General features: G+C 52.0%; 1 protein-coding gene across 1 annotated transcript; it reads right to left on the bottom strand.

The window, feature by feature from the left end:
- Positions 1–25,896, bottom strand: UBE2Q1 (ubiquitin conjugating enzyme E2 Q1). The gene is made up of 13 exons (XM_060255748.1): positions 25,558–25,896; positions 24,529–24,633; positions 22,932–23,036; positions 17,428–17,478; positions 15,616–15,756; positions 11,473–11,557; positions 11,237–11,297; positions 9,097–9,187; positions 8,922–8,980; positions 5,888–5,936; positions 4,911–5,006; positions 3,686–3,752; positions 1–549 (listed from the first exon to the last, which is right to left on the bottom strand). The coding sequence occupies exons 1-13, from the start codon at positions 25,879–25,881 to the stop codon at positions 518–520; spliced, it is 1,266 nt and encodes a 421-aa protein (XP_060111731.1). The 5' UTR covers positions 25,882–25,896; the 3' UTR covers positions 1–517.
- Positions 25,897–27,206: the final 1,310 nt, after the last annotated feature.

Raw genomic sequence — 27,206 nt, 5'->3', positions numbered from 1 at the left:
TTCAAATTAACAAATGTAATTGTTTTCCAAAGATACATTTTTCCCATACACATCCATCATACACTGTAACCAAAAAAAAAAAGAAAGAAAAAAAGCAGTGTACATGAAAATAAGAAAATAAATTAAATCCATAGCAGAGGGAGAGAGGCGTTGGTGCCCTGGGCTGCAGCGGAGCCGGAAGCTGCCCGCGATAACAAGAGAATGGAGTCTTTTTTTGTGTGTGTGTCGTGTGGGTCGGGGTGTGGTTTGTTTTTAATAAGAGTGACTTGCCGGGTTGCCTGCTTTTAGCGCGTGTCCGGGGCGTGCCGCAGAGCCCCACGCCCCCGGCCGCTCACGCGACAGTTTTCAGTTTTCCGTAAAAAGTTTGTTAAAGAGCCGCTCGACATTTTGTTGTTGTTGTTGTCTCGCTAAACGGGCAGGGCGGTCCTGCCCTGGGTGGGAGAGGAGGCGTCTTGGACGAGCCGAGCGCAGCATTCAGCGGAGATGTCGGATTGGTCCAGGCGGCCCCGGCCCCGGGCTATCCGTCTTCCTTGGGGGGCGTGTACCAGCCTGCGAAGGAAGAGCCGATGGCTGTGATTAGACACGGGGGTTGGGGGAGGGAAGTATCTTTCACACGCAAACAGCGCAGGAGACCTAGGGTGGCTAGAAATTCACTCGGGCAAACTACAGCGCCGAGATAGGCAGAACCCGGTAGGCAGCCGTGTCGGTCTGAAGCCACAGAACAAAGTAGGAATCCAGTCGCACCTTTAAGACTGACCAAAGTTTTATTTGGAATGTAAGCTTCCCTATGCTAGAAGCACACTTCGTCAGACAAAAGGACGGAATGGCCAACAGTCCTAAACAGAGAGAAAGTGAGCAGTGAGTAAGCACTGGAGATGTTTGTTAGCAGATCAAAAGGGGTGGGACGGTGGCTCAGAGGTAGAGCATCTGCTTGGTAAGCAGAAGGTCCCAGGTTCAATCCCCGGCATCTCCAACTGAAAAGGGTCCAGGCAAACAGGTGTGAAAAACCTCAACTTGAGACCCTGGAGAGCTGCTGCCAGTTAGGGGAGGGACGTTGGCTCAGTGGTAGAGCATCTGCTTGGTAAGCAGGAGGTCCCAGGTTCAATCCCTGGCATCTCCAAAAAAGGGTCCAAGCAAATAGGTGTGAAAAACCACAGCTTGAGACCCTGGAGAGCCGCTGCCAGTCTGAGTAGACAATCCTGACTTTGATGGACCGGGGGTCTGATTCAGTAGAAGGCAGCTTCATATGTTCATATATAAGCACAATTTGGGGCCTGGTGATCGTTAGTTTATGTTAACTGGGCTGCATCAACAAGGAGGCAATGTAAGTCAGAATAGCAGATTAATTATGTCATTAGGGGTGAAGCGCCATACATAATGATCGCCAGACCCCAAATTGTGCTTCTTTTAACCTCCTGACAAACATCTCCATGACTCTGCATGCTAACTCACTGCCCACTTTATATTTAGGACTACTTGCCATTCCATCCTATTGTCTGACGAAGTGTGCTTCTAGCACACGAAAGCTTACGTTCTGAATAAAACTTTGTCGGTCTTAAAGTTGCAACTTGACTCCTACTAAGATAGGCAGCAAGCCATCCAGATTCCGTATGACTATCCGGCTGGAAAAGGGATTCAAAACGTGATGGTTTGCTCGTTCTCGAGAAAAGGGGGTATCAGTGCAGCAGAGTAAAGGTCCTCAAACTTTTTGAGCCTGTGGGCTCCTCCAGAATTCTGGCACCCTGTGTGCAGCCGTAAGAGTTCTCAGCAACAGAGATAAGAGTTCATAAAACAAAGAACAAAACAGAGGCTGAAGCCAGCTGCTGTGAAAAGAATTAAAAATGGAAGTAGAGGTGGAAGCACCGACCAATGCAACACCGGCATTGAGGGGCACACAGTCGGAAGAGACGTCATCGCCCTCCCCTTGATTTAAACCTGCTCAAATAGGCAGACTGTCAGCAAAGGAGGCTGGTAAAAGGAGAAGGGCATGGTGTTCCAAAGGCACAGCACCACCACCGAGGAGGGCCCTGTATTTTGGGCCCACTCGCTTCATCCCCAAAGGCTTGGAAGGAAGCACACAGCATCCAGGTGGGAATGCACAGGCGTGCCAGTATCTGAAAGGGTCAGCGTGACTCAAAACCCAGTCTCTTATAAGAATATAAGAAGAGCTTTGCTGGATCACGCCAATAGTCCATCGAGGCCAGTCCCTGAGTTCTAGTATTTTGGGAGAGGGAGAACAGCTTTCTTTCGTCAAGTCTCTCCACTCTGTGCATAAATTATAAACCCCTACCTTGTACCCCCTTAGTGATCCCGCAGATTCTTCCGCCTTTCCTCCTGGGGAAGGTGTGAAATTAAAGTGGGAAATTCCTAGTGGGAGAGCCAGTTTGGTGTAGTGGTTAAGTGTGCGGACTCTTATCTGGGAGAACCGGGTTTGATTCCCCACTCCTCCACTTGCAGCTGCTAGCATGGCCTTGGGTCAGCCATAGCTCTGGCAGAGGTTGTCCTTGCTATGAGAGCCCTCTCAGCCCCACCCACCTCACAGGGTGTCTGTTGTGGGGGAGGAGGATAAAGGAGATTGTGAGCTGCTCTGAGGCTCTTCGGAGTGGAGGGCAGGATATAAATCCAATATCTTCATCTATCTCACAGGGTGTCTGTTGTGGGGGAGGAAGGGAAAGGAGATTGTGAGCCGCTCTAAGACTCTTTGGAGTGGAGCGCGGGATATAAATCCAATATCTTCATCTACCTCACAGGGTGTCTGTTGTGGGGGAGGAAGGGAAAGAAGATTGTGAGCCGCTCTGAGACTTCGGAATGGAGGGCGGGATATAAATCCAATATCTTCATCTACCTCACAGGGTGTCTGTTGTGGGGGAGGAAGGGAAAGGAGATTGTGAGCCGCTCTGAGGCTCTTTGGAGTGGAGGGCGGGATATAAATCCAATATCTTCATCTACCTCACAGGGGGTCTGTTGTGGGGGAGGAAGGTAAAGGAGATTGTGAGCCGCTCTGAGACTCTTCGGAGTGGAGGGCGGGATATAAATCCAATATCTTCATCTACCTCACAGGGAGTCTGTTGTGGGGGAGGAAGGTAAAGGAGATTGTGAGCCGCTCTGAGACTCTTCGGAGTGGAGGGCGGGATATAAATCCAATATCTTCATCTACCTCACAGGGTGTCTGTTGTGGGGGGGGGGAAGGGAAAGGAGATTGTGAGCCGCTCTGAGACTCTTCGGAGTGGAGGGCGGGATATAAATCCAATATCTTCATCTACCTCACAGGGTGTCTGTTGTGGGGGAGGAAGGGAAAGGAGATTGTGAGCCGCTCTGAGACTCTTCGGAGTGGAGGGCGGGATATAAATCCAATTTCTTCTTCTTTTCCCACTTGGCTGTTTATTAAGAACCCTGATCAGCACTATCCAGGAGCAGTGTTCCCTCTAAGCTGAGATAGCGTGAGCTAGCTGACAGAGTTTTTGCCTCCGGCTCACACATTTTTGCCTTCGCTCAGGAAGGACAGCCCCAGAGCACACTCACTTATGCAGAAGCTCACCGCTTCAATGCCAGGAGCTCACAGAGTAGAATTTCGGCCCGCAAGACTCTGCAGCTTAGAGGGAAACGCTGCCCAGGAGACTCCCTGGCCCTTTCAAAGGGCTTACTTGACTTTGCCGCCCCCGCCCCTCCGTTGCCTAGTCCTTACCGTTCTTCTCATGGATCTGGACCAGGGATTTGTACGACTGTTGTGCTCTCGTCAGGCTGTACTGGTTCTGCGGGGAAGATCGGGTTGGCTTTTAGATCACAGGAAGGACTTGCTCAGTGCCCCCAGCCCGGCCCCTAGAAATGTCACCGTAGGCTATGTACTGGTTGTGAGGGATCTCGCCTCCCGGTCTAAAGAAGCGCAGAACCACAGAGTTCGGAGGAGCCATCCAGTCCAACCCCCTACTCCAGGGGTGGCCAACGGTAGCTCTCTAGATGCTGTTTGCCTACAGCTCCCATCAGCCCCAGCCATTGGCCATGCTGGCTGGGGCTGATGGGAGTTGTGGGCAAAAAACATCTGGAGAGCTACCGTTGGCCACCCCTGCCCTACTCAATGCAGGATCCATCTGGCCCTGATTTGCGTACATAAGAATCCACAGATAAATCAACTTCGACTTTATTAAAATATATTATTATTAAAACATACCATTACTATTAAAATATACCATTCAGCGTTTATTGTATATGCATCCCTTTTTTTCTACCGCAAGGGTGGCTGAACTTGCTTTAACGTAAGAGCCACACGGAATAAACGTCTGAGCGCCACAAGACACGAATATCAGATGAGGGAGGGCGGAAAGATAGAAAGAAAGCAACTTTAAATGCATCCCCCCAAGCCGCCAGCTGGCTTGGAGAAGTGATTTAAAAAGAGAAATGCATTTTCTTCTACTACTGGGGTGGCCAAACTGGCCCAATGCAAGAGCCACATAGAATACATGTCAGATGTTTGAGAGCCGCAAGACATGAACGTCAGATGTTTGAGGGAGGGAGGAAGATAGGGGAGGGAGGAAAAGGTAGAAAGAAAGCAACTTTAAATGCATCCGCCAAGGCACTAGCAGGCTCGGAGGAGTGATTTAAAGATATGCCTTTTCCAAGTCAGCCGACAGGGCTGTAGGGGCTTTGAGAGCAACATGCTATGTGTGAAAGAGCCACATGTGGCTTCCGAGTCACAGTTTGGCCACCCCTGGTCTACTACATTGTCTTCTCTGTCTTCTGCCCGAACTCACTTTCTGCATGATATGTTGTGCCTAAGACAGCTGAGTTTTTGTTGTTGCTGGACGCTTGCATGACTTTCCAGTTCTACGATTCCAGTCTTACAGCATTTTGCTCCCAGCCTCAGTGAGCAAAGCAGACGACACATGAAAAATTATTATTTTTTTAAATCTTACTTTGTTGGCGCCAAACTGGACCCTGGCTTTGCCTTTCACCAGCGTGGCGCTGATCTGCATGATCACAGATTCCACTGAATAGGCGCTGCTCCAGCCCTGGAAAGAGACACGAGGGCCGTCAGCGCCGAGGGAGGAAAGTGGGAGACCCCCAAATCCAGCCTCGTCCTCCCACCCCCTCCCCGAAGCAAGGAGGACTCATGACATTACATTTCCCAGTCCCTGCATTTAGACTGAACACCTGAGAATATTAGAAGATGCAAAACCCAATCCAAAAACTGGCAAAAATGGGATGGAAGAGAGGCCATGGCTCAGTGGGAGAGCCTCTGCTTGGCACACAGAAGGTCCCCGGTTCAATCCCCGGCATCTCCAGTCAAAAGGACCAGGCAGGAGGTGATGGGAAAAGATCTCTACCTAAGATCCTGGAGAGCTGCTGCCAGTCTGAATAGACAATACTATATGGACCAAGGGTAGGAAGGGGCCATGGTTCAGTGGAAGAGCCTCTCCTTTGGCATGCAGAAAGTCCAAGGTTTAATTCCTGGCATCTTCAGTTAAAAGGACCAGACAGTAAGTCATAGGAAAAGCTGCTACCCAAGACCCTGGAGAGCTGCTGCCAGTATGAGTTGGCAATATGTCCCTTGATGGACCGAGGGTGGGGAGGAGCTGTGGCTCAGTGGCAGAGCCTCCGCTTGGTATGCAGAAGGTCCCAGGTTCAATCCCTGGCAACTCGTTCAAAGGGGCCAGGCAGGAGGTGATGGGGAAAGCCTGGGACCCTGGAGAGCAGCTGCCAGTCTGAGTAGGCCATGCTGACTCTGACAGACCGAGGCTCTCGTTCGGTACAAACCAGCTTCATTAGGCAGGGACCAAACAAGATTAAGCGGCTGCTGTCTGGAAGACCAGGGCCTTGATCAGGTGGGCCGAAGGGTAGCCAGCTGCTCAGAGGAAGGGAGGAGGCGGAGCCTCAGCCACGAGCCACTCACCTGCTTCGTCAGGAGCTCCATGCAGATGGCCCCCCCGCCCAGGACGTACCTTAGAGGGAAGGCAAAGAAAAGAAACCTAAGTCGGCTGCAAGGCCAGGAGACGAATCCTCTTGAGAGGAAAGCAGCCAGGCGGGGTCCTTCCTAATCCCACAATGCATCTGACTCCCCCCCCAGCCATAGCAGTGCAACAGGAAAGAGTTCTGAAATCAGTATGATGCCCACTCCTTTGGCACCTCACCCAGGATCTCCCCCCCCCGCCCAATTCCTCCAAATCAAGGTATTGTATTATTTAATGTATTTGGTATTGTATTATTTAATGTATGCGTGTGTGTGTTTGTGTGTTTGTGTGTGCACATGCACATGGAAGTCACAGTGACCTCTAGTGGCTGACCCCTCCTGGGGGCCTGGAGGATATTCAGGGAGGTGGCAGAATAAAGCCTGCCCCGCCCTCCCGACTGCTGGTATTCCCAGGAGGCCTCCCATCCAAATTGACCCTTTTTATTTATCTTTCTAATTCATACCCTACCCCCCCCAAAAATGGGCTCAGGGTGGCTTGCGGCATAAAACCATCAACAATAAAACAGTAAATCAACAAACACTAGCACAAAAAAAGAAATTATGCCTCGTGTCGGGCAAGCACAAATACCCCCCGAGGCTTCAGTGCCCAGCCAATGTTCCCTCTAAGCCACGGGGTCTTGCGAGCAAAAATCCTACTTTGTGAGCCAGTGGCGTTAAAGTTGTGAGCTGCTGCATCGATTAGTGTGCTCGGGGGCCATCCTTCCTGAGAGGCTAAAAATCTGTGAGCTGGCTCACGCTAACTTCAAGTACGTGAAGGGCTGTCCTATAGAAGATGGGGTGGAATTGTTTTCTGCGACCCCGGGAGGCAGGACCAGAAGCAACAGGTTGATATTAAATCAAATGAGTTTCTGGCTCAACATGAGGAAGAACTTCCTGACCGTTCGAGCGATTCCTCCGTGGAACAGGCTTCCTCGGGAGGTGGTGGGCTCTCCTTCCTTGGAGGTTTCTAAACAGAGGCTAGATGGCCATCGGACAGCAATGAAGAGCCTGTGAATCTGGGCAGGCGTTTGTGAATTTCCTGCACTGTTCAGGGAGTTGGACTAGATGACCCTGGAGGTCCCTTCCAACGCTATGATTCTACGATTCTAACTCAGCTTAGAAGGAATGCTGGTGCCCAGATAATGTCCAAAGCAGCAAGAACAGGGGGGATGTAGACAAGGGAGGCTGGGATGGTTGATACTCCACCACCTCAGCCAAAAGCCTTAGCTTAGCTTGTGAGATTTGAGGAGGTCAGGCTTAATTCTTCTCTCCCCCGGTTTAGTTTTTTTTTAAGTGTGTGTGTGTGTGTGTACGCGCGCATGCCTGCACCTGGAAGTCAGGGCATCCTCTGGTGGCTGACCCCTAGTGGGGGCTTGGAGGATATTCAGGGAAGCGGCTGAATAGAGCCCGCCCTTGCCCCCGACTGCTGGTATTCCAAAGAGGTCTCCCATCCAAGAGCTTGCCAGCTAAGCTTCTGAGATCTGACAAGACTGGGCTTGCCAGGACTTCTCCAAAGCAAGTCTGATGGGACATGCCCAGAGCTTTTTTTTTGTAGCAGGAGCTCCTTTGAATATTAGGCCATGCCTCCCCCTGATGTAGCCAATCCTCCTGGAGCTTCCAGGGCTCTTAGTACGGGGCCTACTGTACGCTCCAGGAGGACTGGTTACATCAAAGGGGTGTGACCTAATATGCAAAAAAGCTCCTACAAAAAAAAAAAGCCCTGGATACAAGCCCGCCCCACCCACCCATCTCTCTCCTAAGAACATGAAGAAGGCATGTTGGATCAGGCCAATGGCCCATCCAGTCCAACACTCTGTGTCACACAGTGGCCATAAGAGAAGCCATGTTGGATCAGGCCAATGGCCCATCCAGCCCAACACTGTGTGTCACACAGTGGCCATAAAAACATAAGAGAAGCCATGTTGGATCAGGCCAATGGCCCATCCAGTCCAACACTCTGTGTCACACAGTGGCCATAAGAACATAAGAGAAGCTATGTTGGATCAGCCCAATGGCCCATCCAGTCCACACTCTGTGTCACACAGTGGCCATAAGAACAGAAGAGAAGCCATGTTGGGTCAGGTCAGTGGCCCATCCAGCCCAACACTCTGTGTCATACAGTGGCCATAAGAACATAAGAGAAGCCATGTTGGGTCAGGCCAATGGCCCATCCAGTCCAACACTCTGTGTCATACAGTGGCCATAAGAACATAAGAGAAGCCATGTTGGATCAGGCCAGTGGCCCATCCAGCCCAACACTCTGTGTCATACAGTGGCCATAAGAACATAAGAGAAGCCATGTTGGGTCAGGCCAATGGCCCATCCAGTCCAACACTCTGTGTCATACAGTGGCCATAAGAACAGAAGAGAAGCCATGTTGGGTCAGGCCAGTGGCCCATCCAGCCCAACACTCTGTGTCACACAGTGGCCAAAAACCCCAGGTGCCATCAGGAGGTCCATCTGAGGGGCCAGGACACTAGAAGCCCTCCCACTGTGCTCCCCTCCCCCAAGCACCAAGAAGAATACAGGCCATCACTTGCCCCAGACAGACAGTTCCATCAATACGCTGTGGCTAATAGCTCACATGCCTCCCACCCAGGACAAAGGCCATTTTGCAGAGTGCACTCAGAAGTAAAAAAAAGAAAAGAAAAAGAGCTCTTGGGAGGTGGGGGGGGGGGGGGGAAGCAGCGGGATAGGAAGCCCAGAGTCTAAAAGAAGCAGCAGAGGTGGAAACAGAATCTTCACCCATCTCCATCGGCCCACTAATCCTCCGCTTGAAGGCTTCCAGCGCAAAGCAGCAATGAGCACCTCTGAGCCTGGGTGCGGTGCCTTTGCGCCGCTACTACAGCAGCACGGCCAGCCGCTGTGCAACCACGTAAGCTGCAGCGCTCTCTCCTTTTAGGAAGCTCAATGCTGCGTTCCCAGATCGCGACGGGTAACCAGAATTGCGGACGTCCAGGACTGAGCGGGCACTTACCCACCCGAGAGCACAGGAGACACGACTCTTACGAAGGGCGGGTCGAAGGGAAAGTTATCCTGAAGGGAGAAGAAGAGAAGCTGGGCGACTGGCTTTGCTCGGCGCCCCTTTCCTGCCCTTCCTCCCTCCCCCGTCGGCCTCCACCTCCCTCCCTTCCCTCCTCCTCCCAGCTAACCTTAAAAGTGAAGTTCAGGAGAATGAAGTCCGTCCCCTCTTTTTCTTTCAGGATCTGCAAGTCGCTGTGCAAAGCACTGTCCTCGTCCACCCTGAGCAGAGATTTGGGGTGAGGGGGTGGGGCAGAGTGGTGGAGAAAGAAGCGGGAGGAGACATAAGAGAAGCCATGTTGGATCAGGCCACTGGCTCGCCCAGTTCAACACTCTGTGGCACACAGCAGCTAAAAAAGTTCCAGGTGCCATCAGGAGGTCCAGCAGTGGGGTTGGGACACCAGAAGCCTCTCCACTGTGCCCCCCCCCCAAGCACTAAGAATACAGAGCATCACTGTCCTGACAGAGTGTAACATAAGAGAAGTCATGTTGGATCAGGCCAATGGCCTGTACAGTCCAACACTCTGTGTCACACAGTGGCCAAAAAACCCCAGGTGCCATCAGGAGGTCCATCAGTTGGGGCCAGGACACTAGAAGTCCTCACACTGTTGCCCCTCCACAAGCACCCAGAATACAGCGCATCACTGCCCCAGACAGAGAGTTCCAACAATACGCTGTGACTAAGAGCCACTGATGGACCTCTGCTCCAGATGCTTATCCAATCCCCTCTTGAAGCTGTCTATGCTTGCAGCTGCCGCCACTGTGGCAGTGAATTCCATGTGTTAATCACCCTTTGTGAGGAAAGGCAGGAGGGCTCCATGAGCACAGAACCAGCCGGAGGCACTGCAGAACTCAGAATTTATTTATTTTATTTTGTGGACTTCTATTCTGCCCTTTCTTGTAAATGGGCTCAAGGCAGATTACAGCATGAATGCGGTACACCTGCTGCTGGACTGCACCACTGTCGGGAGAATGCGGTACAGCTGCTGCTGGAGGGGAGGATTCTGCATTCATTTTGTGTGTGTGTACGTGTGTGTGCATGTGGAGGAACCTCCCTACACACAGGGGTGGGGGGAGAACCCAAATACACAAAGCAGAGCTGTTGCTACCTGCTCTGCCTCTCTTCTCCAGCTCCTGGGACTATAAAGAAAGTAGCCTGAGGAAGGAAGGAAGGAAGGAAGGAAGGAAGGAAGGAAGGAAGGAAGGAAGGAAGGAAGGAAGGAAGGAAGGAAGGAAGGAAGGAAGGAAGGAAGGAAGGAAGGAAGGAAGGAAGGAAGGAAGGAAGGAAGGAAGGAAGAGAGGGAGGGAGGGAGGGAGGGAGGGAGGGAGGGAGGGAGGGAGGGAGGGAGGGAGGGAGGGAGGGAGGGGCTCTGCCTCCTTGGGGAAACACTGTTAGTTCCATAAAGAGCAGAGCTATTGGGGCCTGGCTTGGTCTTGCAAAATAGTCTGTTAATGGTAGGTCGTAGCTGCAAAATTTGCCTGCCTTGCACATATGCAAAATGTGATTTTGTCTACTGTGCATTTTGAATACTGGAAGCCTAACAAAATAAATAAAGCTGCCTCGTAGCGATCCCGCTGGGCAACGTGGTCTCATCGGACATGCGCCGGGAAGGGCCGTGCGGCTCAGTGGCAGAGCCTCTGCTTGGCATGCAGAAGCTCCCAGGTTCAATCCCCGGCATCCCCAGTTCAAAGGAGCAGGCAGCAGGTGATGGGAAAGACACTGGGACACTGGAGAGCTAGGGGAAGGGGCTGTGGCATAGAGGCAGATCCTCTGCTTGGCATGCAGAAGCTCCCATGTTCAATCCCCAGCATCTCCAGTTCTCCCTGTGACATTAGTTCCCAGGCAAAAATATGCGGGAGGACCGATCCCGCTCTCCCCTCGCCCCCCGAGGCACCCGACTGCCTGTCTCCAGCCCAGCTGCCTTGTCGTTCTCCCCCACCCCAGCACCCTCTTTGAAGAAGACAACTGCAGATTTATACCCCGCCCTTCTCCCTGAATCAGAGTCTCAGAGCGGCTCACAATCTCCTTTATCTTCTCCCCCCACAACAGTCACCCTGTGAGTGGGGCTGGAGAGGGTTCTCACAGCAGCTGCCCTTTCAAGGACAACCTCTGCCAGAGCTCTGACTGACCCAAGGCCATCCCAGCGGCTGCAAGCGGAGGAGTGGGGAATCAAACCCGGTTCTCCCAGGTAAGAGTCCACGCACTTAAACCACGACACCAAACTGGCCTCTCTTGTGGTTCACTTTGTGGCACCTTTGCAAGAGACTTACTTCAGGAGTTTGACGTTCCAGTCGTACAAGCTGTCGTTCACTAGTTCAACTGCATAGTTTCCTGCGGATGATCAGAGGAGCATGAAAAGATGGTGTTCCTCGACCTGCCTCTCCGCTTCCACCATACCCGAGGCTTCTCGCCGGCAGGGTCGCGGCTCAGCTTCCACCTGCCCTCCAGCTCCCCGAACCAGGTCTTTCCACCCGGATCCCTCCCGCCCACCCCGCTCGATACTCACCGCCTTTGAAACTTGCCGATCGGTAAATATCCCTGAGCTCCTTCATTAGCCGGTCGGTGGCCTGCACGGACCCAGACACTGCCCCCTGCGAGAGATTGGAGAGGAACCTCGCTGTTACGCACATCTCGCCAGCGACACTGCTTGACAACCGGCAATTCCGGGAAACGCAGGCCTGCCCTCTCTCCTGGTCTGTCCGATGGACGGAAGGCAGGCAAGCATGTATTACAGCCCCTCCGCAGAGGAGGAGGAGATTGTATTTATACCCCACCCTCTGCTACCCGAAGGAGTCTCAGAGCGGCTTCCAAATCTCCTTCCCCTTCCCCTCCTCAGTAGCTGAGGGTCCTCCCCCCCCCCTCTCATCTCCCGGAAAAGGAAGGAAAGAGACAGAGCTAGCTTCACTGATACCATCACTTTTCTCTCCAACAAGGACCCCAAATAGCTACAGGGGTGTCAAATATAGTACCCAGGGGCCAAATCAGGCCCCTGGAGGGCTCCTATCAGGCCCCTGAGTAACTGGCTGTCATCTGCTTCTTTCTCCCTCTCTCTTGCTTCCTTCTGCATCTCAGCTTGCTTTGCCAGGTTTGCTCAATCGCACGGAAGCTACAGAGCAAAGCCTCTGTCTTCTCCATTGGCTGAGGCTCCTCCCCCTCCCGGTCCCCTGGGGAGGGAGGGAAAGAGCCAGAGTTTCCTTTGCCCTGTTTCCTGGATCCCATGGGAGAAATACCAAGAAAGCACCTTTAAGACCGAGCGCTAATGTTTTAAGGTTTTAAAAAAATCTTTGTGTGTCTGCGTCCTTTATATATCTCTGCTACCTAATCTTAAATAGGTACACACATGGCCCAGCCCGACAAAGGCTCATTTATGTCAGATCTGGCCCTCATAACAAATAAGTTTGACACCCCTGCTTTAAGAAGACGATGACATTGGATTTATATCCCGCCCTCCACTCCGAAGAGTCTCAGAGCGGCTCACCATCTCCTTTCCCTTTCTCCCCCACAACAGACACCCTATGAGATGGGTGGGGCTGGAGAGGGCTCTCACAGAAGCTGCCCTTTCAAGGAGAGTCTCAGAGCAGCTCACAATCTCCTTTACCTTCCTCCCCCACAACAGACACCCTGCGAGGTGGGTGGGGCTGGAGAGGGCTCTCACAGCAGCTGCCCTTTCAAGGACAACCTCTGCCAGAGCTATGGCTGACCCAAGGCCATTCTAGCAGGTGCAAGTGGAGGAGTGGGGAATCAAACCTGGTTCTCCCAGATAAGAGTCCGCACACTTAACCACTACACCAAACTGGCTCTCAAAAAAATACTTTTAAGGGGAAAAGTGCAGATTCAACTAGAACTGCAGTATGTTGCTTCCAGAAATGACTGTATTGCCTTCCTAGCTAACACAACAAAAACATACATGCAATTTCTACTGAGAGCAACGGACAGTAGGATGTGCACCTGCGACAGAGTCTTCGAATGTGTGCTTTTTTTCTTTTTAACGGCAAGCAACTGCATAGACAAGCTCTGCATCCTGCTGGTTAAAAACTGCAGCTCTCACAGTGACGTACAGCCTGAACAAATAACTTCTACCGTAGAAGGAGGCTGAAGGAGGAGACGTGATGTCTCCCTTTAAGTGTCTGAAGGGCTGTCACTTAGAGGGCGCAGAGTGTTAAAGCTGCAGTACTGCAGTCCTAAGCTCTGCTCATGACCTGAGTTCGATCCCCAGTGGGAGCTGGGTTTTCGGGTAGCCGGCTTGAGGTTGACTCAGCCTTCTGTCTCCTTCCGAGGTCAGTAAAACGAGTCCCCAGCTTGCTGGGGGGAAAGCATAGAGAACTGGGGAAGACAATGGCAAACCACCCCGTAAAAAGTCTGCCGTGAAAACGTTGTGAGAGCAGCGTCACCCCAGAGTCGGAAACGACTGGTGCTGGCACAGGGGATCTTTCCTTTCCACTTAGAGGGCAGGAAGCCGTTTCTGTTGGTAGCAGAGAAGGGGACTCGCCAGAATGGGTCTGAATGAAGGGCAGGAAGGGACCTGCTGGAAAAGCTTCCTTATGGTAAGAGCCATTCAACAGTGGAACGGGCTGCCTAGGGAGGTGGGGAGCTCCTCCACACTGGCAGTCTGTAAGCGGCAGCTGGTGTCAAGAGTGCTCTCGTCATAAAGTGGGTGTGCCAACCTGTGACTTCGACAATGTGGATAGAGCCAAGTGGGCAGCTGTGTTGGTCTGAAGCAGCAGAACAAAGCAGAAGCCAGTTTGGTGTAGCGGTTAAGTGTGATTCCCCACTCCTCCACTTGCACCTGCTGGGATGGCCTTGGGTCAGCCATAGCTCTCGCAGGAGTTGTCCTTGAAAGGGCAGCTGCTGTGAGAGCCCTCTCAGCCCCACCCACCTCACAGGGTGTCTGTTGTGGGGGAGGAGGAAGAAGATGATGATGATATTGGATTTATATCCTACCCTCCACTCCGAAGAGTCTCAGAGTGGCTCACAAGTTCCTTTCCCTTCCTCCCCCACAACAGACAACCTGTGAGGTAGATGAAGATATTGGATTTATATCCCGCCCTCCACTCCGAAGAGTCTCAGAGCGGCTCACAATCTCCTTTACCTTCCTCCCCCACAACAGACACCCTGTGAGGTAGATGAAGATACTGGATTTATATCCCGCCCTCCACTCCGAAGACTCCCCCACAACAGACACCCTGTGAGGTGGGTGGGGCTGAGAGGGCTCTCACAGCAGCTGCCCTTTCAAGGACAACCCCTGCCAGAGCTATGGCTGACCCAAGGCCATTCCAGTAGGTGCAAGTGGAGGAGTGGGGAATCAAACCCGGTTCTCCCAGATAAGCGTCCGCACACTTAACCACTACACCAAACTGGCTCTCGAGATAAAGGAGATTGCGAGCTGCTCTGAGACTCTGATATTCGGAGTGGAGGGCGGGATATAAATCCAATATCATCATCTTCTTCTCAATAAACTCGATCTCTTGAACTCACTTGAGTCGTCCAATGGTGAAGAACCTGCGGGAGCTGACAGCTGGACAAACGCTTGCCAGGCTGATCCTGCAACAGCCAGCTTCAAGAGGGGGTTAGATAAAAATATAGAGCAGAGGTCCATCAGTGGCTATTAGCCACAGTGTGTGTATATATATCTTTTTTTTTTTTGGCCACTGTGTGACACAGAGTGTTGGACTGGATGGGCCATTGGCCTGATCCAACATGGCTTCGCTTATGTTCTTATGGCCACTGTGTGACACAGAGTATTGGACTGGATGGGCCATTGGCCTGATCCAACATGGCTTCTCTTATGTTCTTACGGCCACTGTGTGACACAGAGTGTTGGACTGGATGGGCCACTGACCTGATCCAACATGGCTTCGCTTATGTTCTTATGGCCACTGTGTGACACAGAGTGTTGGGCTGGATGGGCCACTGGCCTGATCTAACATGGCTTCTCTTATGTTCTTATGCACTGAGTAGGGGGTTGAACTAGATGACCTCTAGGAGCCCTTCCAACTCTGTGATTCAAGGAGTCTCCTGCAAGCAGTGTTCCCCCTAATGGAATGGATATGTAGCCCTGCTCACTGTACCCGATTCCTCGTCTGAAGAAGTGTGCTTAGAGAGCACACGAAAGCTTCTGTTCTGAATAAAACTTTGTTGCTCTTAAAGGTGCACATGACTCCTACTGCTTCAGACCAACACGGCTGCCCTCTTGGATCCCTCTAAGCTGAGCTGGCGTGAGCCAGCTCACAGATTTTTAGCCTCCGGCTCACACAGGTTCGTCTCGGCTCAGGAAGGATGACCCCCAGAGCACACTAACGGATGCAGAAGCTCGCAACTTTTAACGCCAGTAGCTCACAAAGTAGAATTTTTGCTCACAAGACTGTATTTTAGAAAGAACACTGACTGTAAGTGCTGTGAAGAAATACTTTCTCCTGTCCATCCAATTCGCTGAGTCAAGCCAAGGTTTAGGACTATATTTCCCGGGGAGCGGGGTGGGGGTGGGGAGAGATCCTATCTGCTTTTTCCCAACCCGTGCACAGATTTTTATGAACTTTCATCAATCCCTTTTGACCGGAAGCTGGGAAGCTTCAGTTGCCACCCCCCCTCCCCGTTTCCAGCCCGCCGATCCCCTTTTCCCCGCCGGACCCTCCCGCCAGGCGACACGTACATTTAAGTAATCTTGCCTCTGGTTCTTTTTGATTTTCTCGAGGATGGCCAGGTTCTCCTTGCCGATGCCGTCGTCCTCCGCCTTCTTCCCTTCCGCCGGCTCCTCCTCCTTCATCTCGTAGTGATCCAGCTCTTCCGTGTCCTTGCGGAGGAGAAAAGGGGAAAGAGCCGCCTGGTAAGAGTTCTGGCCCCACAGCAGAGAGCGCCTCCTCGCTCGCTCATCTAAGCTAGGCCTTCTGCAGGGGCCAACCTGCAAACGGGCAAAACTGATGACTGCCCGTGTCTTCTCTGCGGTGGCCCCTGCTCGTGGAAGAGCTCAGGAAGACTCCCACTCTCCTGGCTTCCTGCAAATGATGCCACGGTGGCCACAGGGATAAACAGCTCGAAGAGAGGATTAGATAGGTTCATGCAGGAAAAGTCTACCTGCGGCTACTGGCTGCGGTGATTGAGGGGAACCTTCACATTCAGAGGCACTAATCCTCTGAATCTCAGAGCCAGGAGGCAACATGTGGGTCTCGGTCTCTATGACCTATTGCTGGCCCTCCAGAGGAACTGGTTGTCCACCACGTGAGACGGGATGCTGGACTGGATGGATCACTTAGCTGATCCAGCAGGGCTCTTCTTGCTTTCTTATCGGGGAAGGCCTTGGTCTCTTTGCCCTGTTGTTAACCTTCCAAACTGGCTGGCCACTGTGTGAGACAGGAGGCTGGACTAGATGGACCCTCACTGGTCTGATCCAGCAGGGCTCTTCTGATGTTCTTCTGAAAGGAAGGCTTCGGCCTCTCTGCCCTGTGGTTGGCCGTCCAGAGGGACTGGTTGGCCACTGTGTGAGACAGGAGGCTGGACTAGATGGACCCTCACTGGTCTGATCCAGCAGGGCTCGTCAGATGTTCTTATGAAAGGAAGGCTTCGCCCTCTCTGCCCTGTGGTTGGCCGTTCAGGGGGACTGGTTGGCCACTGTGTGAGGCAGGATGCTGGACTAGATGGACCCTCACTGGTCTGATCCAGCAGGGCTCTTCTGAGGTTCTTATGAGGGGAAGGCCGCAGCCTCTCTGCCCTGTTGTTGGCCCTCCAGAGGAGCTGGTTGAGGCCACTGTGTGAGACAGGAGGCTGGATTAGATGGACCCTCACTGGTCTGATCCAGCAGGGCCCTTCTGATGTTCTTATGAGGGGAAGGCCTCGGCCTCTCTGCCCTGTTGTTGGCCCTCCAGAGGAGCTGGTTGAGGCCACTGTGTGAGACAGGAGGCTGGACTAGATGGACCCTCACTGGTCTGATCCAGCAGGGCTCTTCATATGGTCTTATGAGGGGAAGGCCTAGTTGGCCCTCCAGAGGAACTGGTTTGGGCCAATGTATGAGTCAGGATGCTGGACCAGACAGACCATTGGTCTGATCCTGCAGGGCTCAGAGTTGCACTGTACCCAGTGATTCACCAAACTACTTGGATAAATCCTTAGAAACTGTCTATGTACCACTGAGTTCCACTTGCTGAAACTAGGACCTTACCGCATAATTTTTGCATCGTTTCACATGTCGTGGTTCACCCTTCAGTGCTATGCTGTTTTAGATTTCTGATTGGTTCTACAACCCTAATCCTAATTGCATCATGCCAGAGCTGACTGTGCCAACTCATTCTGTGTCATTCGCCCGGAGTCCATCGTGTGAGAAAAACAGATAACAAATAATGTAAATAAAATAAACATTCTGACCAAGGAACTTCTGGGGGGGGGAAGGGGGGGATCAATGTGGCCCAGCAGCCCTCAGCTGGGAGATTCCAGTGTCTTAAAAAAGAAGAAGGGGAGCCACGCCCCGTACCTCTGGCATCTCCTCATCATCTTCTTCAGAGGACACTTCTTCCTGGGTGCTCTGTACAACAATGGAAGACAGAAAGAGGTCAGACTTGGAGCTCCCTAAGATGCCGTTTCTGTTGCCTTTCACGCATGGTTGCCATGGGCTCACCCAGAGACAGCGCCCCTCTCTTTTTTTTTTTTAATGGAAAAGCAATTGAGCTAGGCCTAGAGTGACCTCTAGGATTCTCTGTCTGGGGCAGTGATGCTCTGTATTCTTGGTGCTTGGGAAGGGGCCACAGTGGGAGGGCTTCTAGTGTCCTGGCCCCACTGATGGACCTCATGATGGTGTTGGACTGGATGGGCCACTGGCCGGATCCAAAATAGCTTCCCTTACGGCCTTATGTCTGAGGCAGAAATGCTTTATATTCTTGGTGCTTGGGAGTGGGGGTGGGGCACAGTGAGAGGCCTTCTAGTGTCCTGGCCCCACTGATGGACCTCCTGTGGCCACCTGGGTTTTGGCCCCTGTGTGACACAGAGTGTTGGACTGGATGGGCCATTGGCCTGATCCAACATGACTTCTCTTATGTTCATATGTGACACAGAGTGTTGGACTGGATGGGCCATTGGCCTCATCCAACATGGATTCTCTTCTGTTCTTAAGTTCATTCACATTACATTGTGAAGTTTAAAAGGCATTTATACACGTCTAAGATCTATAAACACCCTATTTCCATGCATCATAAAAAGAATATTAAAAGCACTGATTAAACCAATCGATACTCCAGCAGCAAAACAGACATTATCATCAAAAATAACAAACTATCTACATACTCAACACTTATAATCGTCCAAGCATATAAAACAGTTTGTACAGAGAAAGGTATTACAACTAACACACTTTAGGATAATAAGGATTAGACGGGAGAAATCTCTGTTGCAGAGAAATATTTAGTAACAGGAGACCGCAGCGTTGTCTACAGAACTCAACAGGATTTGACGCATTCCGTTATAAAAAGGACCCATAATTTAATGGCCCATTGTTCAATCGTGGGTGTTGAAGAATCTTTCCACTTTTGCTGCAAGTAAAAGTTTAGCAGCTGCTGACAATTATCGCCAGCCTGTCAGAATCTTCAGCTCTACAAGCTGCAGAGCAGGGGTGTCAAACTCACTTGCCATGAGGGCCAGAACTGACATAAATGAGACCTTATTGGGCCAGGCCATATCAGGCTGGGCCATGTGTGTACCTATTTAAGATTAGGTAGCAGAGACATAAACTTTATAAAGGACACAGACAATTAAATATATGTTTTAACTTTAAACATGCTTAAAACGTTAGCACTCATTGGTCTTAAAGGTGCTTTCTTTGTGTCTCTCTCATGGGATCCAAGGAACTGGACTAAGGAACTCTGGCTCTTTCCTTCCTTTCCCAGGGGACCAGTGGGGGGGGGGAGCCTCAGCCAATAGAAGGAAAAGAGGCTTGGCTCAGTAGCTCTGCTGTGCGATGGAGAGAGCCTGGCATTCTCTCCCTCTCCCCTTCCTCCCCAAGGGAGGAGTCAATGGAGAAAATAGAGGTTTTGCTCTGTAGCTCTGCTGTGCAATTGAGCAAGCCTTGCAAAGCAAGGTGTTCTGTGGAAGGAAGCTAGAGAGAGGGAGGAAACAGATGACAGCCAGTTTCTCAAGGGCCTGAGAGGAGCCCTCCAGGGGCCTAATTCAGCCCCCGGACTGCATGTTTGACACCGGAGTGCCTGTCTCTTTAAGAACCCTGAAAACAGCGAGAGGCATGTGCGGAAAATGGCTTCTCCTGTCCTGCTGCTTCCTTAGCCCATGCTTTCCCAAGATCATTCAGTGTCCCCCCCCCCCCCCCCCGGGCATTCCTTGCCAACTAGAGTTGCTAGCTAGCGGCTGGCACCCAGAGGAACACTGAAGGGGGCGGATGTGCACTGCCATGCTGACAGCATATCATTTCTCTGTTGAACTTGAACGTGAGGTCACTCTGGGAGTCGGTGGAGACTCTGTGATTCTGGCACAGATTTCCTACTGAATCCTAGAGCGGCATGATGTCACTTCCGGGTTTGTACCAGAAATGACATCGCACCACTGATGTGACAGTGACTTTCCTCTTATTCCTCCTGCCCCCCCCCCCCGAATGCCTGCGGAGTGGTGGCAAGCTTCTGCCATCGGAAAGTCTTGCCAGTTCCACTGCCTACTCAAACATGGGGCAAAAGGCTGGGAAAGTGGTGAGAGCATTTGCTTAGCATGCAGAAGGTCCCCGGTTCAATTCCCGGCATTTCCAGTTCACAAACTCTGCAGTAGGTGATGTGAAAAGACGACCCCCTGGAAAGCCACTGCCTGTCTGAGAAGATGACACTACTGACTTTGATGGACTGAGGCCCCAATTCAGTACAAGGCAGCTTCGTTGCATTCATATACAACTAGGCCAGGGGTGTTAAAATTCATTTGTTATGAGGGCTGGGCCTGACATAAATGTGACCTTGTCAGGCCGGGCCACGTGTGTCATAGAATGCAGCAGAGATATAAACTTTATAAAGGACATAGACATCCACAACTAAAGATTTTTTAAAAACTTAAAATAAAACATACTTTAAACATTAGCACTCGCTGGTCTTAAAGATGCTTTCTTTGTATCTCTCTCGTGCGATGCAGGGAACTGAGCAAAGGAAGCTCTGGCTTCCTTCCTTCCCTCCCTCAGGGGACGGGGGAGGAGCCTCAGCCAATAGAAGGAAGAGAGGCTTGGCTCAGTAGCTCTGCTGTGTGATTGAAAGAGTCTGGCAAAGCAAGCTCTCCCTCCCCGCTTTGTCACCAGGGGAGGAGCCTCAGCCAGTGAAGGGCAACTAGAATGATTAAAGGGCTGGAGCACTTTCCCTAAGAAGAAAGGTTGAAACGCTTGGGACTCTTTAGCTTGGAGAAACGTCGACTGCGGGGTGACATGATAGAGGTTTACAAGATAATGCATGGGATGGAGAAAGTAGAGAAAGAAGTACTTTTCTCCCTTTCTCACAATACAAGAACTCGTGGGCATTCGATGAAATTGCTGAGCAGAAAGGTTAAAACGGATAAAAGGAAGTACTTCTTCACCCAAAGGGTGATTAACATGTGGAATTCACTGCCACAGGAGGTAGTGGCGGCCACAAGTATAGCCACCTTCAAGAAGGGTTTAGATAAATATATGGAGCACAGGTCCATCAGTGGCTATTAACCACAGTGTATGTGTGTATATAAAATTTTTTGCCACTGTGTGACACAGAGTGTTGGACTTGATGGGCCGTTGGCCTGATCCAACATGGCTTCTCTTATGTTCTTATGTTCAGTGAAGAAAACAGAGATGTTGCTCTGTCGCTCCCGTGCGATTGAGCGAGCCATTATGCAGAAGGAAGCGAGAGAGAGAGAACGAAGCAGATGACAGCCAATTGCTTGGCGGCCTGATAGGAGCCTTCCGGGGGCCTGATTTTTTCCCTTTCTCACAATACAAGAACTCATGGACATTCAATGAAATTGCTAAGCAGTCAGGTTAGATCTGTTAAAAAGAAGTCCTTCTTCGCCCAAAGGGTGATTAACACATGGAATTCTCTGCCACAGGAGGTGGCGGCGGCTACAAGCATAGCCAGCTTCAAGAGGGGATTGGATAAGCATCTGGAGCAGAGGTCCATCAGTGGCTCTTAGCCGCAGCGTATTGATGGAACTCCCAGTCTGGGGCAGTGATGCTCTGTATTCTTGGTGCTTGGGAGGGACAACAGTGTGAGGGCTTCTGGTGTCCTGGCCCCACTGATGGACCTCCTGATGGCCCCTGGCTTTTTTGGCCACTGTGTGACACAGAGTGTTGGACTGGATGGGCCACTGGCCTGATCCAATATGGCTTATGTTCTTATGATTTGGCTCCTGGGCGGGATGTCTGACACCCCTGAACGAAACACTGCAAAGACTGGACCTGGGACCTCTTGCATACAAAGCAAATGATCTTCCATGGAACCATACATTTAGCTCAAGGGAGGGGAGAGTAAGATCCTTATCCTTCACATGAAACCCATCTGGAACATACGGCTCATCCCCTGGGACCAGGATGAAACCCAGCGGCAGATGAGAACCCCACTTTACTTCCCAAGCAGGCCCTCAAAGCACCACTGGCCAGGGAAAGGCAAAGAAGGGGACGGTAAAGAAGGAGAAGGCTGGGAGTGCGAAGAGCGCGTCTCCTTCACACTGCCCTTTAACCTGATGAGATGTCAGCTCAGAACGGCCAAAAGAAAGGACTTTGCTACCCTGGGGATAATTAACTTCTGGAATTTGCTGTCCAGGGTGTGGCAAGCATCATTCACTCAGATGGCTTTACGAGGGGGTTAGAGAGATTTGCAGAGGAGGGAGCACCAACAGCTCTTAGCTGTTCTGGCAGAACGGAACCTCCATGCTAAGGGGTGCAGGACCTCCGAGTGTCAAAGTCTAAGGAGCAGCAGCAGAGGGAGAAACGGCGACAACAATCTGTGTGGCCCCCCCCCTGCTATCGGCCTTCAACAGTAATGGGACAACCCAGAAAATAATAATAACAACAACGAAGAAGAAGATTGATGACAGCTCTGCGAGAGCTATGGCTGACCCAAGGTCATTCCAGCAGCTGCAAGTGGAGGAGTGGGGAATCAAACCTGGTTCTCCCAGGTAAGTAGTCCGCACACTTAACCACTACACTGAACTGGCTCTCTAAGCAACAGAAAAGTAATTTTAAAATAACTCCCCTCCCCTTTGGAGACTTTTTTTTTGTCCAATAGCAGCAGCAGAAGAATTGCATATTTATACCCCGCCCTTCTCTCTGAATCAGAGACTCAGAGCAGCTCACAGTCTCCTATATCTTCTCCCCCCACAACAGAAACCCTGTGAGGTGGGTGGGACTGAGAGGGCTCTAAGAGCAGCTGCCTTTCAAGGACAACTCTGCGAGAACCATGGCTGACCCATGGCTATCCAAGCAGCTGCAAGTGAAGAAGAAGATACTGGATTTATATCCCGCCCTGCACTCCAAAGAGTCTCAGAGCGGCTCACAATCTCCTTTACCTTCCTCTCCCACAACAGACACCCTGTGAGGTGGGTAGGGCTGACAGGGCTCTCACAGCAGCTGCCCTTTCAAGGACAACCTCTGCCAGAGCTATGGCTGACCCAAGGCCATTCTAGCAGAGGCAAGTGGAGGAGTGGGGAATCAAACCCGGTTCTCCCAGAAAGAGTCCACACATTTAACCACTACACCAAACTAGCTCTCTCTTGAAATTTTGGAGAGCACCAAAAGATCTATGAAATGCCTTCATTTTGGTTCTGTTTTTTAAAAAAGTGGCTGTTGCTTTTCAAGCTAACGTTAAGAAGTAGTAAAGACTTTTTAAAGTAGAAAGACAGAGCCCCATCCAACTCTGATTCTACTATACAAAAGCTATAAGCCCGAACGCTCCAGGATGGACACCATCTCCAGCAGCATTCACAGCAGCAGGGCTCCACTCGGGGCAGAACGGGTTCAACGGAGCCCTTGGTGGGACTTACCTGCTCTGCGGGCAGAGGCTGGTCTAGCATCTCCACGTCCGGATGCTGCGGGAGGTTGTAGAGCTTGCAAAGGTCGGAAATGATCCGCTTCAGGTGTTGCAAAAGCTTTCGCGAGGAGGGAGGAGAGAGATGGAGGGGAAAATGTTAGTTGAAGGCAAACGGCCACGCTTGCCCAGCCAAAATAATTCACTCTGCATCCGGGTTTCAAAAACAAGAAACATTCGCAGGGGATGGGGGGATACACTTCTGGGTAATAGTAGTAGATATTGGATTTATATCCCACCCTTTACTCTGAATCTCAGAGCGGTCACAATCTCCTTTACCTTCCCCCCCCCCCGCCCACAACAGACACCTGTGAGGTGGGTGGGGCTGAGAGAGCTCTCCCAGCAGCTGCCCTTTCAAGGACAACCTCTGCCAGAGCTATGGCTGACCCAAGGCCATTCCAGCAGCTGCAAGTGGAGGAGTGGGGAATCAAACCCGGTTCTCTCAGATAAGAATCTGCACACTTAACCGCTACACAAGACTGGCTTCATCAGAAGAAGATGATGATGATATTGGATTTAGATAGATAGATTTATATCCTGCCCTATACTCTGAATCTCAGAGCAGTCACAATCTCCTTTACCTCCCCCCCTCCCCTACAACAAACACCCTTTGAGGTGGGCGGGGCTGAGAGCTCTCCCAGAAGCTGCCTTTCAAGGACAAGTACAAGAGCTATGGCTGACCCAAGGCCATTCCAGCAGCTGCAAGTGGAGGAGTGGGGAATCAAACCCGGTTCTCTCAGATAAGAGTCCACGCACTTAACCACTGCACCAAACTGGCATACTTAGTAGTCAATATGAGCAAGATCTTGGGGTGTGGGTGGACTGTAAACTAAACATGAGCCGTCAATGTGATGCAGTATCAAAAAAAGGCTAATGCAATCTTGGGGTGTATCAATGGAGGCAAAACATCCAAACTGTGAGATGTCATAGGCTTGTGTCAGGTCGCACCTGGAATACTGTGTGCAGTTTTGGAGGCCTCACTTAAAAAAAAGGGTGTGGACAGAGTAGAGCCGGTACAGAAAAGAGCAACGAGGATGATCAGTGGCCTGGAGACCAAGCCCTGATTGGCTGCCTAGGAAAGTGCTGAGCTCCCTCTCACAGGCTGTCTTCAAGAAGTGGCTAGACGAACATTTGTCAAGGATGCTTTAGACTAATCCTGCATTTAGCAAGGGGTTGGACTAAATGGACTCTATAGACCAGGGGTGGCCAAACTGATTTAACGTAAGAGCCACATAGAATAAACGTCGGATGTCTGAAAGCCACAAGACATGAACGTCAGAGGTTCGAAGGAGGGAGGGAAGGAAATAGATGGGGGAGGGAGAGGGGAAAAGAAAACAACTTTATACGCATTCTCCAAGCTGACAGCTGGCTTGGCTTAGAGAAGTGATTTAAAGAGACAAATGCCTTCTCCAAGCCAGCTGATTGAGGGGGGGGGGGCTTTCGAGAGCCACACAATATGTGTGAAAGAGCCACAGTTTGGCCAGCCCTGCTATAGACCTTTACAACTCTATGATTTACTCCTTCTGCAGCTAGATCGTTCCTCCGGGCCTCACCAATGTGTTTCCTTTCTTCACGTCGGCTAGCCTCTCTAGGATCGCCGCTAAATTAGGATCGTCCGATTCCACGGACCATATCGGAGGAACAGCTGGGTAAGACTCCTGGAAAAGGGGAAGATCAAGATATAATGTTGCACATTGGGACGGATCAGAATGGTCATTTCTCTCTTTACTGTCTCCACACCACCCCAGCAAACAGTACCCCAAAACATCTGCTTATTCCCCAGTGGAAGGCACATGGATTTTACAGAAGGAGCTGGCTAGGCACATTGGGAAAGAGGATGCTAGAAATGATGGACTGCTGGTCTGATTCAGCAGGGTTCTCCCTATATTCTTAATGCCCCAAATAAGAGCTGTGGAGAGAACCCGAATCCAGATCTCTCCCACCCTCTTCCCTTCTGTTATTTGCATTCTGTGAAATGGAACACATAATTTCATCCTCACGAGCACCTTCTGAGTCAACTCTGGCTGACAATAAGTGACTAACTGAAGGTCTACCAGGGCAGCGTGGAGATTTGAAGAAGACTACAGATTTATACCCCGCGCTTCTCTCAGAATCAGAGACTCAGAGCGGCCCGTTCAAGGACAACTCTTGCAAGAGCTATGTCTGACCCAAGGCCATTCCAGCAGCTGCCAGTGGAGGAGTGGGGAATCAAACCCAGACTGCAAACTTAACTGGCTCTTCCTAATTTGAACTCAGGTCTCTCCCTCCTGATGTTAGATCAGGAACTGAACTGAACACTCCCTCCAAAGGGTGTCAGGCCCTCCAGCCGCTATACCCCGTGGTTCTTCCCCTCATAATAAAAGTTGAAAATCTTTTTTTCCAAAAAGCAGCGATCCCACCCCTTCCTTGAAGCCCCGCCCCCTATGCAGGCCCCGCCCCCGCGTCCAGCCTTGCCAAGGGTCTCCACCTCCAGCCCAAGAGGCCCCGCCCACCCGTCTCAGGCCCCGCCCCCAGTCCCGCGCTCTCCACGCCCCGCCCTTCGGAGGGGCCCCCTCCCCCCTCCGCTGCCCCCCGGCGCTCACCGTGATGTTGCCATGGATACGGACGGGCCCGCCGCTGGCCGGGCCAGGCAGGAACTCGCAGCCCAGCTCGTCGGGGCAGGCGCGGGCGATGCGGAAGCGCTCGTGCCCGCGGTGGAAGATGGACTCGAGCAGCCGCAGCTCCCGCCTCAGCAGCGCGCGCCCCGGCCCCGCCCCCAGCCCGGCGCCAGGCCCCGCCCCGCCCGGCCCCGCGCGCTGCATCTTCCCATCGAGCGGCCCCGCCGCGGCCCACGGGCCCCCCGCTTCCCCCCACACCGCACCAAGATGGCGGCCGGGAAGGGCCCGCAGACGGAAGTGACGTCGCATCTCGGCCCCGCCCGCCTCCGAGGCTCAAAGCGCCGCGCCAGGGGCAGCCTGCCCCCGGAAGTGACGTTTCCTCTGTCCCGTCAGCGAAGGAGGCAGGAGGGCAGCGACTACGAGGGGAAGGGGAAGAGAGGCGGGGACGGGTGAAGCAGCGCATGCGCACCGTTGCCGGAAACGACTTTCGGAGCTGAAATTCCAGGGGGGCGCTTAGTCCCGCCCTAAAATGGGCGGAGACACATGCAAAACTCACGCTAGCTTTATTGGCTGTTGCCCTCGGTGACGTCCGGACGCGGATACCCAATGGTGTGGTCGGAGTGTCACCCCGCCTCAGGCTTGTCCTAGCCAATCGCTACCCTCGGTTCTTGCCTTTAAACCAATGAGCATCCGCCGGGGGTGGTGAGTAGAACGTAGGAACGGCCCAGTGAGATGTGACCCCGCCCACGTATTGTTGACGTCACGCTGAAGAGGGAATACCCCGGGAGCGCCAGAAAACCCTTTTTGCTTCGTCACGCCGCTGCGCAGGAGGGAGGGGGGAGCCCGGAGGAGCAGGTAGACTGCCTCTGGAGGAGGGGGCTCCACGCAGTACTGCGCAGCCTGAGTCCAGGGGCACCTTTACGCCTTCCCACCATTACAACATCAGAAGAGCCCTGTTGGATCAGCCCAGTGGGGGTCCATCTAGTCCACGGGTGGCCAGACTTGCTTTACACAAGAGCCACATAGAATAAATGTCAGATGTTTGAAAGCCAGAAGACAAGGAAGGAAGGAAAGAAAATGGAGGGAGGAGAGATCGAAAGAAAGCAACTTTAAATGCAAGCTGCTGGCTGGCTTGGCTTAGAGAAGTGATTTAAAGAAACACATGCTTTCTCCAAGCCAGCCGACTGGATGGTGGGGGCTTTGAGAGCCACACAATATTTGTAAAAGAGCCACATGTGGTTCCAGAGGCACAGTTTGGCCACCCCTGATCTAGTCCAACATCTCCTCTCACACAGGGGCCTCAATCAGTTCCTCCGGAGGGCCAACAGGCATAGCACAGAGACAGAGGCCTTCCCCTCATAAAATTGTCAGGAGATTCCTGCTGGATCAGACCAGTGGTCCATCTCATCCATCACTGTGCCTCACAGAGTGACTAACCAGTTCCTATGGATTGCCAACAACAGGGCAGAGAGGCCAAGGCCTTCCCCTCATAGCAATTTAAGAAGAACCCTGCCGGATCGGACCAATGAGGGTCCATCTAGTCCAGCCTCCTGTCTCACACAGTGGCCTCAACCAGTTCCTCTGGAGGGCCAACAACAGGGCAGAGAGGCTGAGGCCTTCCCCTCATAAGAACA

Source organism: Heteronotia binoei, chromosome 1 (assembly GCF_032191835.1).
Source record: "Heteronotia binoei isolate CCM8104 ecotype False Entrance Well chromosome 1, APGP_CSIRO_Hbin_v1, whole genome shotgun sequence".
In the NCBI taxonomy this organism is placed as follows: domain Eukaryota; kingdom Metazoa; phylum Chordata; class Lepidosauria; order Squamata; family Gekkonidae; genus Heteronotia; species Heteronotia binoei.
Note: the sequence above shows the minus strand (reverse complement) of the source record. Positions and strands in the feature narration are given on the sequence as shown.

Bases quoted from the DNA above. Each gene is read 5' to 3' on its own strand.
- UBE2Q1 (XM_060255748.1), bottom strand. From the start codon at position 25,881: ATGCGACGTCACTTCCGTCTGCGGGCCCTTCCCGGCCGCCATCTTGGT. The intron at 24,634-25,557 runs GTGAGCGCCGGG...CCCCTTTTCCAG, and splicing joins GTATCCATGGCAACATCACG to GAGTCTTACCCAGCTGTTCC. The intron at 5,007-5,887 runs GTGAGTGGCTCG...GTCTCTTTCCAG, and splicing joins TGGAGCTCCTGACGAAGCAG to GGCTGGAGCAGCGCCTATTC.